This window comes from Neoarius graeffei, chromosome 14, assembly GCF_027579695.1.
Source record: "Neoarius graeffei isolate fNeoGra1 chromosome 14, fNeoGra1.pri, whole genome shotgun sequence".
NCBI lineage: Eukaryota > Metazoa > Chordata > Actinopteri > Siluriformes > Ariidae > Neoarius > Neoarius graeffei.
In genome coordinates this window covers 18,593,931-18,610,877 of record NC_083582.1, presented here as the reverse complement: position 1 = coordinate 18,610,877, position 16,947 = coordinate 18,593,931, and the positions used below count along the sequence as shown (strand labels likewise).

At 42.6% G+C, this 16,947-nt stretch overlaps 1 protein-coding gene across 5 annotated transcripts in view; it reads left to right on the top strand.

Moving 5' to 3' along the window:
- Positions 1-14,514, top strand: part of LOC132898028 (ADP-ribosylhydrolase ARH1-like) — a 64,668-nt gene extending 50,154 nt beyond the window's left edge. For all 5 annotated transcript variants that reach the window (XM_060939382.1, XM_060939383.1, XM_060939384.1 and 2 more), the window contains 8 exons: positions 8,649-8,707; positions 8,951-9,056; positions 9,140-9,248; positions 9,342-9,440; positions 9,526-9,631; positions 9,710-9,976; positions 12,945-13,159; positions 13,899-14,514. In XM_060939382.1, coding sequence (XP_060795365.1) covers positions 8,700-8,707; positions 8,951-9,056; positions 9,140-9,248; positions 9,342-9,440; positions 9,526-9,631; positions 9,710-9,976; positions 12,945-13,159; positions 13,899-14,047 — 1,059 coding nt within the window. In that variant the 5' untranslated portion in view covers positions 8,649-8,699 and the 3' untranslated portion in view covers positions 14,048-14,514. The remainder of the gene's footprint in view (positions 1-8,648; positions 8,708-8,950; positions 9,057-9,139; positions 9,249-9,341; positions 9,441-9,525; positions 9,632-9,709; positions 9,977-12,944; positions 13,160-13,898) is intronic.
- The last annotated feature ends 2,433 nt before the right edge of the window (positions 14,515-16,947 follow it).

The window sequence follows — 16,947 nt, the reverse complement described above, 5'->3', positions numbered from 1 at the left end:
CTACTCTGGTAGATCCTGGCCTCTATGGCTCTTGTGCTTATGGCCTGTTCTTGTGCTGCCATGATTAGTGCCTCTGTGCTGTCTGTCAGTCCTGCATTATCCAACCACTGGTAGGATTTCTTGATATCAGCCACTTCCTCTATCTGACGGTGGTACATACCATGTAGGGGTTTGTCTCTCCAGGTTGTCTGTTCCTCCTCCTCCTCTGCACTCTCATCAGGGTTCTGCTGCCTGAGACATTCACTTAGCAGTTCATCCTTTGGGGCCATCTTTCTGATGTATTCTCGGATTTTCGATGTTTCATCCTGGATCGTGGTCTTGATGCTCACTAGCCCTCAGCCTCCCTCTTTCCGCTTAGTGTATAGTCTCAGGGTGCTGGACTTGGGGTGGAACCCTCCATGCATGGTGAGTAGCTTTCTAGTCTTGATATCTGTGGCTTCTATCTCCTCCTTTGGCCAGTTTATGATGCCAGCGGGGTATCTGATGACTGGTAGTGCGTACATGTTGATGGCTCGGACCTTGTTCTTACCATTCAGCTGACTTTTCAGGACCTGCCTTACTCTCTGGAGGTATTTGGCTGTGGTTGACTTCCTTGTGGCCTCTTCATGGTTTCCATTAGCCTGTGGGATGCCAAGGTACTTGTAGCTGTCTTGGATATCACCTATGTTGCCCTCTGGTAGGTCAATCCCCTCAGTCCGGATCATCTTGCCTCTCTTTGAGACCATCCGGCCACACTTGTCCAATCCGAATGACATCCCTATGTCATCGCTGTAGATCCGGGTGGTGTGGATCAGCGAGTCTATTTCTCGCTCGTTCCTGGCATACAGCTTGATGTCATCCATGTAGAGCAGGTGATTGTTGCCCCACTACGGAATCGGTACCCGTAGCCGCTCTTCGTGATGATCCGACTGAGGGGGTTCAGGCCTATGCAGAACAGCAGTGGTGATAGCGCATCTCCTTGGTATATGCCGCACTTGATGTTGACTTGGGCAATGGGTTTTGAGTTGGCCTCTAGGGTTGTCTTCCACATTTCCATTGAGTTCTGGATGAAGGTCCTTAGGAGGTCCTTAGGTTCCTGTTGATCTTATACAGTTCCAGACATTCCAGTATCCATGTGTGTGGCATTGAGTCGTAGGCTTTCTTGTATACATGAGCCTCGCTCATGTATTGAGCCACATGCTTACTCATTTTTGCTGCAATGATGCCTGACAGAGACAGGTAATTGGCCGGTAGTTGGATGGTGCTGTCCAGCTCTTCATCTTTGACACACTTTCTTGGACGTCTGCCATTGAGATGGTTACTGGTTCTTGTTCTGGGAGGTTGCTGTGGTCAGCTCTTAGGTCCACTAACCATTGACCGGTTGTTGTTCCTGGCCTCTCCCTCCTTGGTGTATCTCTTCAACCGGGTGGCCAGAGCTGTTAGTCGCTGTTTGGCAGTTTCGAGTGCCTCTGGTATGGAGAGTGAGTTGTACTTCCTGGGTGCCCCTTTATTCACCATGTTCCCTTTCTGTAGTTCAGCTAGCTGGCTAACTTCTCTCCGTGCTGCCTTTATCTTGGCCTCTAATCGTCTCTTCGATACTGAAGAGCTTCGGTATTCGTCGGGGGCTCCAGGTTTCCAGTTGGGTCACGATCTTCCTTCTCAGGTCAGCAGCTCTTGTGTTGAGGCTGTTAGGTGTTGGGGCTCTCTGGTTGTGGGGATGATGACATCTCCCCGCTGACCTGTCTTCCTGGCTCCCCCTTGCCGTAGCATCGTTGTTGTATTTCATTAATCTCTAGTTGTGATAGTAGATTTCGATTACGGTTCGATTATGTTGGAACACTGGGCTAATAGCTGTTTCTTTGTTAGCCTTGATTGTGGGTTTCGAAGTATCCAATGGTCCCACATTCGCTGCATGTATCCCCTCTCTTTGGGACTGCTTGTATAGTAGCATCCCAGCAACTCCGTATTTTCTGTCCTCGTCCATCGATGTCTTGTTCCAGTAGCCCATTTCTCATCAGTCTCATCAGCCCTGGTTCCCTAGCAACTGACGCAGACCTTGTTGACCCGGGCAACGTCTGAGCCGGCATGACTCTATCAGTTATGTCTTCACTCATTCCTGAGGTAGGCCGATATATCATGAGGGGTCTTGCCTAAGGACCCTTACTGGATGATGTTTTGCCCCGACCAGGATTCGAACCCCGATCTCCTGCGTCGTAGTCAGTGAGCATTACCACTGTACTATCCAGCTGATATATATACTGGGTGCGATTTGCTGGGGGGGGATCATTCCCCCGGTTTTTATCTCTGCTGAAGAAAAAAAATCCTCCGGGAGAATCCCATCAATAAAACAAACAAACCAAAAAAAAAGTTGACATGACAGGCATGTTGTGACAGTTTTCTATGGTCTACATTGCACTCACTTTCAAAATGACCCGAAGTGGCAGCTTTGATGTTCATGAACGTCCCCAGCAAATAGATACATTGTAGATAATAACAATATCTTTGCGTTCTTATAGAACGCAAAGATATTGTTATTATCTACAATGTATCAATGTATCTGCAGGGATGCAAACAGCGCGCCTTTTGGCGGATGCCGCCTTTTTCACGGCCGAATTTTTTTTTTTTTTTTTTTTTGGGGGGGGGGGGGCGTTGGAGTGTCTGATTATAAGTTCAATGTAAATTCTGTATTAAAATTACTAAATAAGCAAATCCGTTACAGTCCATGAAATAGGAAGTATAAGGATGAGAAAAAAACAGTTTAAATCGGAAAGCTGCGCACAATGTGAACTGCGCCATCAGAGCAAACTGTTCATTTAGTATTCATGTATTTTAGTGATTTTCGAGTCTCTGTCCATTTAATCCGGCGGGAGAGAAACATCACAGCAACGCGACAAGCAATGCGAACTTTGTTGTGCGTTAGTGTTCGTGTATTTAGTCAGAGAGATAGGAAGATGAATTTACTATCTCTGGTTTAGTGTTCGTTTTCATTTAGTGTTATTCATTTGATATCATCGGATGTTACTGAGCTGTTAGCCTATTGTTACCTTAATTTTGTGACGTTTCATGATTAAAAAAAAAAAAAATCCCCCCTTCTGGTTTTTTGACAAATCGCACCCTGTGTGTGTGTGTGTGTGTGTGTGTGTGTATTTACACACACACACACACACACACACACACACACACACACACACACACACGTACGTGTGTATACACACACAGTGTGTGTATTTATGCAGGTGCTCATGGGAGTTGTAGGCGCGTAATATTATATTGCAATGCTTTTATTATATCAGATGCCTTCAGAGAAAACTACAATTAAAATATATTGTCATCCCACAGAATAAACCACCCGCCAAAGTGGCTAGTGAGACTAAAGTTATCACCCGCCAAAGCCGAATTTTACCCGCATTTGGCGGGTGCTGACGCATGTAAAGCCCTGACGTGTGTGTGTGTGTGTGTGTGTGTGTGTCAGGGATCCCAGACGTCCGCTATTTAGCGGAATTCCGCTATTTTTCTAGCCAAAGTGGTGGTTTTTTTTTTTTTTTTTTAATCCGTTAAAAATATGTTTAAGTAAAATGACCAGCAGAATACGCTCTGGTTTGGTTTGCTTGTTTAGCGATGTTTTTGTCAGCTTTGTTTGTTCTCGTTGACATTCGGGAACACTTGGAAGTTAAATTGATGTAAATACCGCGAGACTGTACGCGATAGAACGAGAAAACAATATGGCTGCGCCCATTTGCTAGAAAATGTGTTTTAACTCCGTTCGTGCTTTTGTTTCTAATGCGTTGAACTTAATTCAATATGCAGGGCTGTGAAATTTCCGCGGATTCTGTCGCGAAAGATATCATCTTCACAAAATGTCTATTTTTGCATTAAATCATTGGGGGGGTCTAGTCGGTTTTAATCGCCTTGCACGAGACCGGCGGCTCATTACAGCCGGACTCGCGGAGTTTTATGCCAGCTGAGCGGGGGACACGTCTTGACTGCGACTCGTGCATGACAGAGCTAAAAATAGCTATTGCGTGACCTGGCACCGCGTACGTGAATTCTGTACTTACAGGGTGCAAGATCAGACATAGTTAAGATGCCATCAAAAAGGAAAGCTAAGGAGGTGTTTGAGAGAGATGCAAAGAGGGCTAGAAAAGAACACACAGACGGACTGAAGGAAAAGATGAAAAAGAACAAGTTTGCAAAACTGAAAGAGATGGTGTTAAAGAAAAGAAAATTAAAAGACTTTCATTAGATGCTGTTTGACAGACTATGAACATTTTGTAAATAGCTTTAGTAGAGGAATGCAAATACTATAGAACTAATAACTAATAGCATTACTGAAAGATGAATTGAAAGAAATAGCTGGGAGTGATGCAAAGAGGAATAGAAGGAGCCAGAAGTAAAAGAAAAGATGTAAATAATATATTAGATAAGAAACATTAGTTTTTTTAAACTTTTGCTCTGTAGACAAGAGACATTGTGACAGATTCTTGGAAAAAGCCAGGACGTAATACAAGAATTAAGTGTAATTTGGAAGACAACAGGTATCGCTCACTTAAATATTGAGCATGATTTTTCACAAAGTCATTTTGAAAGGCCTATCAAAGTTTTCTTTTATTAACATTTCTTTAAATTGTTATTTACACATTTTTTTAACTTTTATTTTGATTGAGATAAAATACATAGGCACTTGTTAGATATTTCAAGGTATTTTACATGGATCTTTCATTTTAAAAGAGAAAACTGTTGATAGGTATTTTATATGGCAAAATGAAGACCAAGACTAGTCAAATATTTACTTGTTGAGATCAATTTTTTACTTGCAGGAAATGCTCAGAATACACCGTATAACACCTAAAATGGCTTGGTGTCTGGGGCCCCCGGCTTATGCTGGGGGGCTGTGCCCCCCAGACCCCCCCTTTTCCTCGGATTTCTTATTTACAATTTCACAGCCTTGAATATGTCGTGGAAAAAAGATATCGTCCATTAAAGAGATAGCGGAACAGTGTCCGGGTTAGAAGAAGTATATTCTTCAAAGCTGCATTTTCATCTAATTTTTATAGCTAAATAACAAATTTTTTTTGCCACTTATGTCATTGATTACAAAATATGCCATCAAATAGATACATATTATTGTTAAATTCTGTTGCTTTTCTATGTTAAATCTATGTAAAAAATGTGTTCTATAGCATCTTTAAATGTTAAAATCTCAACAGCTTCAGGGGGCTTGCAGCCCCCTTGCCCCCTGCTGATAGTTTCTTACATTCCTCTATTTTTTTCAATTACTGCTGGGATCCCTTGTGTGTGTGTGTGTGTGTGTGTGTGTGTGTGTGTGTGTGTGTGTGTGTGTGTGTGTGTGTGTGTAAAATGTGTGGTTTTTTTATATAAAATATATTAGAATTAGCCAAGGATGTTGTGTGGTTAATTTGGTTACTCTTTTGAAAGTTTGATCAATTGTGCACGAAGACACGTATATTTAATTGCGCAAAAAATGTTTAGGTTGTTAGACTAGGTTGACTCAATGACACCTTAGATGAGCTTTTCATCCATGAGAGGATATGAGGCATTTCAGGTTTGCACATTCAGGGGCAATCCTGAAATATTTTGAATCACCCTGTGAGACTTATTTTTCTATAATTTTTATAGTTTTAAGTGTTCTGATTATTTGTGATTTGTGTTGTTGGCACTGAAGTAGGGGTTCACCCAGTGTACCATAGAAGTTAGAACTGCCACTGGCAGCCCATACAACCAGCACAAAAGGTCACTATCTACATGACACAGTCATGCTAATTTGTATATAATTTTGTACATACCTTTTTGTATATGCATCATTCAGTTGCTTGACCACAAGCAACACCGATCATGTCTGTGAAGATTCTCAGTCATCCAGGTCATGGTAAACTGTGGGTGGTAAGAGAGAGCAACTGGACTTGCTTGAAGATTCTTGAAAACGTTTCACCTCTCATCCGAAAGGCTTCTTCAGTTCTGTCTGACTGGTAGGGAGCATCAGGTATTTATCCTCTCATGGATGAAAAGCTCATCTAAGGTGTCACTCAGTGCGTTTACATGCACATCCAAATCGAGCTACTGTCGGTAATCGAGCTAAGGGTCCCAGCAGGGGTGCCAGAGAAATCCAATCCTACATGCACACAAGGAAATCGAGCTATTGTGTGAGGTACATTGTGCACCCGAGCCACAGGTGGCGCTACACGCCCCATCGTGTTGGTACATTTCCAGTTGTCGTCATGAAGATCTATTCAAGAGTATAAACAAAGTTATCAGCCAGATATTGCCAGATACTGCTGATGTTTTCCAGCCCAAAACATGTTCAAATCCGCCAAAATGCACAAAACCGCCCAATCTGGCAACACTGGCAGTTCCGTGTTTACTAGTTTACTGTAATTATGATCCGGCAGCTATTTACACTGGATCCAGTGTAAATAGCTGCCGGAGCGCGCTCCGGCTTGCTCCCCCTCAAATTAAGCAGCGCGCTCCGGCTTGCTCCCGGAGTGCTCCGGCCGAGGTTCCTGAGCGCGCTCCGGCAGCTATTTACACTGGATCCGGTGTAAATAGCTGCCGGATCATAATTACAGTAAACTAGTAAATACAGTAAAGGAAAAACTTGAGACTGAAAGGTTTTAACAGTCATCCAAATGACTGAACGTAACCATTGCTACAGTAACATACTAGCTACTATGTTGTTGACATTAGCTAGTGCTAACAGCTAGCTGCTAGTACACTGCTACAACACCGACACCGACCCTAATAATACAGTTCTTGGTCATTGCCTGGTAACAGCAAATTTATAACGGGCCATGTCTCAACAGACTAAGAAGTTATTTCAATGACATTTAATAACATTTTGTTTATCCTGAGGACCGAAAGTAAATGAAAATGTGAACAAACTTTAGCTGTAATAAGATGGCGACCACCGGCTCCAGGGACGACCCACTGATGTAGGCATGTTACCCAGCCTGACACAAAATATTTGTAGGCATCCAAACTCTTATACGCTTTCAGATCAATACCTGTGTATGGCGATGGGTTTTTAACGACATAGGTATACAGATAATGTGGGCCGAAGGTAAAGGCGAGGGCTTCGTGTACTTCCGTACGTCAGTGAACAATCCTGGTGGAAGCAGGTAAACGTTGTTCTCTAAGCCTGCTAACCTCAATTTTTGCAAATACCTCTCCCTCTGCTCACCCTGTAAATGCCCTATGTCGCTGGATAGTGAAGGTGTTTTCTGCATCTCGCTCCTTTTTCTTTTATGTTTTTCGTTTGTCGCCTTCCTCGCATTCAAACTGATTCGAGCCGTGACGTCCAAAATGGCAGCCTAACGATGCATCACATGACTTGGTCACGTGGGTGAAAAACCTCAATAGGGTATACATGCACTAAGTAGCTCGGCAGAAATCGCATAATCTAGGTCGTGTAGCTCGATTCCGAGAAATCAAGTTCGGTTCAATTTCAGCCGAATTAAGGTGTATACATGGCATTTTGAACTTCGATTTCAGTCGAGCAACGGCAGAAATTAGATTCTCTCTCTGTGCATGTAAACGCACTGATTGAGGTGGTGTTTACGTTAGACCGTATCCGTCTCGTTTTCGTCGCGGATGCACTGTCCGTTCACATTAAAACGCCGGGAAACGACTCCACAGGCGGAACAACTTGAATCCGCCAGGGCCCACGTATTCAATCCATTACGTATCTTATCCGGTGCTGTATAAACATTGAGGAACGAGGATACGCTGTGCTGAGCTCTAGCTGACGTTGTCATTGGACGACGTCACTGTGACATCCACCTTCCTGATTCGCTGGCATTGGGATCACACACACAGCGGCTCAGTCCTGAATCACTGCTCGTGCGCTTCACTCGCGCGCTCTGTGAGCTGCGCAGGGCCGGAGTGCGCACCCTCCAGAGGGCACTCGCTGTTCAGGGCAGAGTGATTTGGAGCGCAGGAGGAAGCGCTGAGCCGCACAGGTTTATTTACACATTTCAACTTATTTACCTCCTTCAGGTGCTTAAACTCAGTGAGAACATGAACATCACAGCCAGGTGTGTTTATCTGCTGGAGAAGGTGTTCGCTTGCCATCCTTCCACTTGCAAGTGGTGAGTGACTTGCGCATGCCCGATATGCACTGGGATCATGTGACGTGCCGTCTAATTAGTCATGTGATTAGTGTATCCGTGTATTGGCGTTGCTGTGTGCACGCGAATCGTTTTAAAAACGTTAATCTGATGATCCGCTGATGCGGTCTAATGTAAACACCACCTGAGTCATCCTGTTGGTGTGGGTCACTGGGGGCTGGTTGTGAACGGCCTCGAGAGTCGTTAGGATGATCAATAGATTGCTCGTTAGGGTGATCAATGGAATGCTGATTCTCTCTGTCCTCCTGTGAGTCACTGAAAACAGCTGGGTTTTGGTGTGCATTCAGATGTCAGAACGTCGATCATTTGTCTAACACTACTCTTGTTCCAAATGGACAGACAAAATTTTTATTGTGCATCAGGTCATACAGGATGTGAGGGGACAGATTTGACCCAGTCCCTTAATTCATCTGTCCCTGTTACCTGGTCATTGGAACCACAATGATATCCTAGATCATTTAGTTTACAGCTCAAAAACACATTGAAGCGTGCAGTACCTCTTTTAATGTAAATATGCTTCTTTTTAAGGAAAAGACAGGAAGTCAGAGGAAGTCTCGACAGTTGGGAAGGGGTTCTAAAATGGACAGGTGAGGCTTGTTTTTATTCAAATCCATGAAATTAGAGGTTTATTTTCTGAGAGATTTTTAACAGGGATGTATAGAGTTTTTATATCCACTGTTTAGACAAAAACGCTGGGTGCATTTTATATAGAATTCAGTTATTGTTATGCAATCACAGCTGCATAAGCAGCTCAACCATTTTTTAAATAAAATACTTATTTTATAAAACAAAAGCTGAATATAACTTGTCTGTCTGTGTACTTGGGTCAGTCCTGCAACTGTTGCGCACTACAAAGCTGGCATGGTGCTGAGTGGAGTGGGCGATGCTCTAGGCTACAAGTGGGAGTTTCAGTTTTCTGGGCCACATATCCAACAGGTTGGTCATGATCCTTGTACCAGTTGAGATAAATATACTTTTCTTATTTGTTGGTACAATTTATTGGCATTTACATTTGACAGGAAGTTCAGAAGCTTGGAGGAGTGAAGAAAATCTCTGTTAAACTTCCTGATTGGCCAGTCAGCGATGATACGGTGCTTCACTTGGCCACAGCTGAAGCGTTAACCACAGGTTCCTCCTAGTACTATTGAACCAGCTATTCCATCAACTCCCATCAATACAAAATAGGAAGAACACACACAAATTCCTGTTGTCGTTTTATAGGAAAGGAAGGTGAGAACCTGCTGCATGAGGTGGCACACCGTTACAAGGTGGGTATGACGGATATGAATGGGAGGGCTCCAGGACTTTCGACGATGGCAGGTAAAAACATTGCATGGATTGAGTAAATTCAAATTTATGTCAAATTGGCTCTTTGCTTTATTGGGTTCTGACCTTCCCTTCATAGGTGTGAATCAGTTAAAGCCAGGAAGACCAGGAGGCTACAGAATAACTTACAACCAAAGAAGTGGAGGATGCGGTGCTGCCATGCGGTCTATGTGCATTGGCCTGAGGTATGAATAACTATTTACAGTATTTTGGGTATTAAATCACCACCTTGCATTTGAATGACCCCACTTCCTTTGCACCAGATATCCTCAACCAGAGCAGCTTTCCTCATTGGTTGCAGTTGCAGTAGAGACTGGCAGAATGACACACCCTCATCCAACTGGATTCCTCGGGGGTGTGGCTTCTGCGCTGTTTGCAGCCTATGCCATCCAGCGCCGACCAATCACAACCTGGGGGCTGGGCTTAGTGAAGGAGGCTTGTCCAGTAGCTAAGGAGTTTGTTAGGTCGGCAGGATATGCCGTTCCTGAGACAGAGAGAGACTGGGGATACTTCACAGAGCAATGGGAAAAGTGAGATACCTGTGTGATACAACCCCGATTCCAAAAAAGTTGGGACAAAGTACAAATTGTAAATAAAAACGGAATGCAATAATTTACAAATCTCAAAAACTGATATTGTATTCACAATAGAACATAGACAACATATCAAATGTCGAAAGTGAGACATTTTGAAATTTCATGCCAAATATTGGCTCATTTGAAATTTCATGACAGCAACACATCTCAAAAAAGTTGGGATGGGGCAATAAGAGGCTGGAAAAGTTAAATGTACAAAAAAGGAACAGCTGGAGGACCAAATTGCAACTCAATAGGTCAATTGGCAATAGGTCATTAACATGACTGGGTATAAAAAGAGCATCTTGGAGTGGCAGCGGCTCTCAGAAGTAAAGATGGGAAGAGGATCACCAATCCCCCTAATTCTGCGCCGACAAATAGTGGAGCAATATCAGAAAGGAGTTCGACAGTGTAAAATTGCAAAGAGTTTGAACATATCATCTACAGTGATCTTATCTACATATCATCAAAAGATTCAGAGAATCTGGAAGAATCTCTGTGCATAAGGGTCAAGGCCGGAAAACCATACTGGGTGCCCGTGATCTTCGGGCCCTTAGACAGCACTGCATCACATACAGGCATGCTTCTGTATTGGAAATCACAAAATGGGCTCAGGAATATTTCTAGAGAACATTATCTGTGAACACAATTCATCGTGCCATCCGCCGTTACCAGCTAAAACTCTATAGTTCAAAGAAGAAGCCGTATCTAAACATGATCCAGAAGCGCAGACGTCTTCTCTGGGCCAAGGCTCATTTAAAATGGACTGTGTCAAAGTGGAAAACTGTTCTGTGGTCAGACGAATCAAAATTTGAAGTTCTTTATGGAAATCAGGGACACTGTGTCATTCGGACTAAAGAGGAGAAGGATGACCCAAGTTGTTATCAGCGCTCTGTTCAGAAGCCTGCATCTCTGATGGTATGGGGTTGCATTAGTGCATAGGTGGCCAACCCGCGGCTCGCGAGCCGCATGCGGCTCTTTGCCTGGTGTCATGCGGCTCTCACCTTCACGTCCAAGTTGGTGTTCGTTTGTGGTTTTATGTGCGTTTTCGCTTCACTGCAGTTAATTACGGTTATTTTATTAAAGGTGCTTCGCTTGGTTTCATTACGGTATTTTCACATCATGACAAATGCGCAGGTGCGTGAGATGATATGCTAAACTCCCCTACAAGTAGCACTTCTGCTGCTGTGTGTGTATATGTGTGTACATTTGAGTATGTGAATGTGTGCTGATGTGAATTCAGATACACTACAGGCCAAAAGTTTGAACATACCTTCTCACTGAAGTAGCGGGTGACCGTTTGTGATGCTAACTGCGTGTGTGAGTATTGTACTATCCCTGCTGCTGAGGCTTGGGATACGCGCTGGGCGCGCAAGCCTGAGTAGTGGGTGAGTGCTCATTCAGTTTTGATGCCTTGAGTGAGAGTAGAGTATACTGTAAGTGTAAAATAGTCATGAGAACACAGAACACATTGAATGAGAAGGTGTGTCCAAACTTTTGTCATGTAGTGTATATACATTATGTATTTGTTCATTTGTTTTCCAGTTATCAATTTGTGTGTGTGCGTGTGTGTTCTTCTTTCAAAAATTTGAGCATTGTATTATATTTTATCTATATTTGCACTTGCACTGATCACTGTTCCCAGTGCCTATGGAGCTTGTACTGTTTGAGGAAATTAAATTAGCACTTTAATTTCCATTTTCCGACTGACTGTATTTATTTGAATACTTATTTATTTGAATGCAGGTCTTGTGCAGGTCATGCAATTGAGAATTCAAGCTGAATCAAAATGGCTTTTGCATTTTCGATGTTAAACAGGTAACTCCAAAATGCACTAGAATACAGGAAATTGCATCTAAGAAATCCAAAATTTTTCGGGGGAGGCCCCCCGGAACCCCCCCAATGGGGGGAATCCCCACATGTAAACAATGTCTGCCTTTGTGCCCCACCTACAATTTTCTTCACCAGTCGCCACTGTTGAAAATGACTGGCCTGTGGTCTTGGTACTGCAGTAAATGTATCATCATGTTGGTGTGGGGCATTGGTTAAGTTGGAGTGTGACATCAATGTGGCTGTGTGTGTGTCCACGCGCGCAGAAGGAAGGGTAATTGTGTGCCCATGTTCATGTGCCGATGTGGCTCTTTGCCGTAACACGGTAAGAATTGTGGCTCTTGGGCTCCGACTGGTTGGCCACCCCTGCATTAGTGCGTGTGGCATGGGCAGCTTACGCATCTGGAAAGACACCATCAATGCTGAAAGGTATATCCAGGTTTTAGAGCAACATATGCTCCCATCCAGACGATGTCTCTTTCAGGGAAGACCTTGCATTTTCCAACATAACAATGCCAAACCACTTACAGCATCATGGCTGCGTAGAAGAAGGGTCCGGGTACTGAACTGGCCAGCCTGCAGTCCAGATCTTTCACTCATAGAAAAGATTTGGCGTATCATAAGACAAAGATACGGCAAAAAAGACCTAAGACAGTTGAGCAACTAGAATCCTACATTAGACAAGAATGGATTAACATTCCTATCTCTAAACTTGAGCAACTTGTCTCCTCAGTCCCCAGATGTTTACAGACTGTTGTAAAGTGAAAAGGGGATGTCTCACAGTGGTAAACATGGCCTTGTCCCAACTTTTTTGAGATGTGTTGTCATGAAATTTAAAATCACCTAATTTTTCTATTTAAATGATACATTTTCTCAGTTTAAACATTTGATATGTCATCTATGTTCTATTCTGAATAAAATATGGAATTTTGAAACTTCCACATCATTGCATTCCATTTTTATTTATTTGCACTTTGGAATCGAGGTTGTACATAATTCTAACACCTGAAATAAAATAAGGAAGTATTTCAGCAATTTGAATAAAAATCAACTTGATGCTCATTGAGGATGTTGTCTCACTTTCTTCCCTCAGGTATCTTGAGTTGAGAGGGTTGTCATCAGGAACCAGTCCCGTGCTATTTCCCGAGCAATATGGACCTGCCGAGCGTGATGAGGCTTATAAGAGCTTCAGCTTTTCTGGATGGGGGGGGAGCAGTGGTCATGATGCACCGATGATAGCTCTGGATGCCCTCTTGGGGGCAGGGTCAAACTGGGAGGAGCTAATGAGCCGAGCAGCATTCCACGGAGGTCAGCAATCGCAAAGTCTTGATTGGTCCTCCCATTTATCTTCCATAAGCAATGCATCCAACATTCCAGATCTTAAATACACTACAGAAGCAGTTACAAATAATTCACTATTGGGGTCTTAGGGCAGCAATGGAAAAACCACAATATTTAAATCATCCAGTTAAAGCAGAGGTGGGCAAATGTTTTGGACCAACTACCACATTGATTTTGGTAAAATAAGCCAGGAGCCACACATTCTAAGGCTGATATTAAATATGAAATGTCGTCTTATTGAGTTATATGAAACCTAATTGCTACCATCCAGAAGTGTTTAGTTCTGAGGGCAAAGAGAAGAGAACATTCTCTCTCTGTGTGTTTCCCCTTGATTCAGAACGTCCTAAAGGATAGCTTGAGCAACCATATCTATGCATCGTTCTTATTTAAGTCTGGAAAGTTCTGTCAAATAGGGTAACTTGGTCACATTTTATGAATCTGGTTTTTGAGAAGGCATGTAGGAACAATATTCAGAAATTTGATATTAGTGCATGCTCACACCTTGGTGACTAAACCCCTGTACTGCTCACTGGAGTGGCGGTTCACTTGATTGGGTTTGTTGAATCACCATCTCCATCCTTAGCATTAAACCAAGGTAGATCAAACATGTGCACACACTTCCTAAAGGTTTTTTTTAAAACAATTGCTTGCCAATCAAATGTGTTTCTGACTTCTCCACATGCGTGTATTTTTTGGCTCTTTGCAGGAGACAGTGACAGCACAGCAGTCATAGCCTGTTGTTGTTGGGGTCTGATGTATGGGATGGAGGGAGTGCCCAAGTGTAATCACACCAAACTGGAGTACAGGGACCGGCTGGAGAACAGTGCTGAGAAACTTTACACACTGTCACACTGAATTCAGTGTGTCATCATCTCATGTGGAAACACGACAAACACTATTTTATGTCTAAGAAAAGGAAATTAAAGGAATTCCAGAATGAATGGCACGATTCATAAGAGTGAACAAAAAATGATTAGCATTTTTATGAATATGTAGTTTGTTTTTTTTTTTTTTAATTTTAGTCAAGGTTGGGGTGGATCTGGAGTCTATACCATTAACGCTAGCTTTTAACCCTGATGCGGGGCACCACAGTTTATTTTATACAGATCATATTATTGTCTTCTTTTCAAGCGTGCTGCTAATTCTGAAGTTGACTTTAAGCAGATAGATGTGTAGCTGTTTATTTACCTGGAGAAACAAGTGATTAACAAAAGCATTTTCATGAATTAAAAATATGCAGGTTGAATTGACTATGTAAATTAGCATTTACTTCAATTAGGAGTTACCAGCTTGTCAAAATAAAGTTAAGCTTTTATTCGTCAGTTGTGCATTAGAACACATTGAAATTCTTTCTCTGCATTTAACCCATCTGGGGCTGTGAGCAAGTATACCCAGAACAGTGGGCAGCTGCGCTGCAGTCAAGTCAATTTATTTCTATAGCACTTTTAACAATGAATATTGTCGCAAAGCAGCTTCACGGAATCTGAACTTAAAACATAAGCTAATTTTATCTCTAATCTATCCCCAATGAGCAAGCCTGTGGCAAGGAAAAACTCCCTCAGACAACATGAAGAAACCTCGAGAGGAACTAGACTCGAAAGGGAACCCATCCTCATTTAGGTAACAACAGACAATATGACTATAATATTAACAGTTTTAACATGAAGTCAGTTTTGTTGATGTTATAAACTCTTCATTGATGGAAACTTGAGTGCAACACTGTTCATGACAACTGCAGTCCTAAAGCTAGCAAGTCAGCTGTAGTCCTCAGCCATAAAAGCATTACTGTAAGTGTCCAGAGCGTCCTCCAGGTGTGACTTTCAACTGTCCACATGGGGCCGTCCTCCACAGGAGCCAACCAGACACAGGGCACCAGGATGGATCAGACAGGTCAGAGGAGCAGAAGAGGTCAGCATCTCAATCCCAGAACCGACATGTAACTCAGAGGGACAGATTTGGGGGGGGAAGGAAGAAGAGAGAAAAACACAGGTTGTTAGGTATGCCGAATATCACCTGAATAAGGAGGAACAGTATACATATTGCACTGAGTACAAGCAGGAACTCCAGCAAAACTAAATATGACAGCATAACTAAAAGGGGAGAGCCAGAAGGTAACACAGACGTGAGGGAGCCCTGGGACATAAAGCAGCCAGCCACTACACAGTCAACAAACTCAAGTGAGTGGGGGACTGATAGCATCCATACATCCCAGTTTACCAAAACACTATGTCTGAGGACCCTCCAGATCTACTCCTTTACCTCATAAACACCATTAACAAAAGGCCTGACTAAACAGATATGTTTTCAGCCTAGACTTAAATGCTGAGACTGTCTGATTCCCGAACATTACTTGGAAGGCTGTTCCATAACTGGGGCTTTGTAAGAAAAGGCTCTGCCCCCTGATGTAGCCTTCACTATACGAGGTACCAGCAGATAGCCTGCACCTTTTGATCCAAGTAGGTGTGGCAGGTCATAGAAGACCAGAAGTACTCAGGTACTGTGGCGCAAGACCATTCAGTGCTTTAAAGGTCAATAGTAGTATTTTATAATCAATACGAAATTTGATTGGGAGCCAATGCAGTGTGGATAAGACAGGAGTGATGTGGTCATATTTTCTAGTTCTATTCAGGACTCTTGCTGCTGCATTTTGAACTAACTGGGGCTTGTTTATGCACTTATTGGAACATCCAGACAATAAGGCATTACAATAATCCAACCTGGAGGTAATGAAAGCATGAACTAGTTTTTCCGCATCATGTATTGTCATTAAATTTCTTATCTTAGCAATATTTCTGAGATGAAAGAAAGCTATCCGGGTGATGTTATCAATGAGAGTTTCGAATGAAAGACTGGGGTCAATAATCACTCCAAGGTCTTTTACTGCTGCACGTCAAGAAACAAAGGCCAGTCAGAGTTACTGTGTAATCAGAAAACTGACTTCTAGTACAAGTACTTCAGTCTTGTCAGAGTTAAGCAGAAGGAAGTTAATAAGCATCCAGTGTCTGATGTCCTTCACATATTCCTCAATTCTATTAAGCTGGTGTCTCTCATCAGGTTTTGCAAAAACATACAACTGTGTGTCATCAGCATCACAGTGGAAACTAATACAATATTTATGAATAATATCACCCAGAGGTAACATATATAAAGAAAAAAAAAAGCAGTGGACCCAAGACAGAACCTTGTGGAACACCAAACTTTACCTCAGTATGTCTAGAAAAATCACCATTTACATCAACATGCTGGTAGCGATCAGTTAAATAAGACTTGAGCCAGGAGTTCCTTAACTCCCACAACGTTTTCTAGTCTATCCAGAAAAATGGAATGATCAATGGTATCAAATGCTGCACTAAAGGTCAAGCAACACAAGCAGCAAGACACAGCCCTGATCAGATGCCAACAGTAGGTCATTTACTACTTTAACCAGAGCTGTCTCTGTGCTATGATGAGGTCTAAATCCTGAATGATACATTTCATGGATGTTATTCCTATGTAAATATGAGCATAACTGCTGTGCCACAGCTTTTTCAGGGATCTTGGAGATAAAGGGGAGGTTTGATATTGGCCGATAGTTGGACAGCTGACAGGGATCAAGGTCAGGTTTTTTTAATCAGGGGTTTGATAACTGCTAGTTTAAAGGATTTGGGTACATAGCCAATCCTAAGAGAAGAATTTATTATTTTTAGAAACGGTTCAATTACTTTAGGTATTATCTGTTTGAACAGACGTGTAGGTAAGGGATCTTGTACACAAGT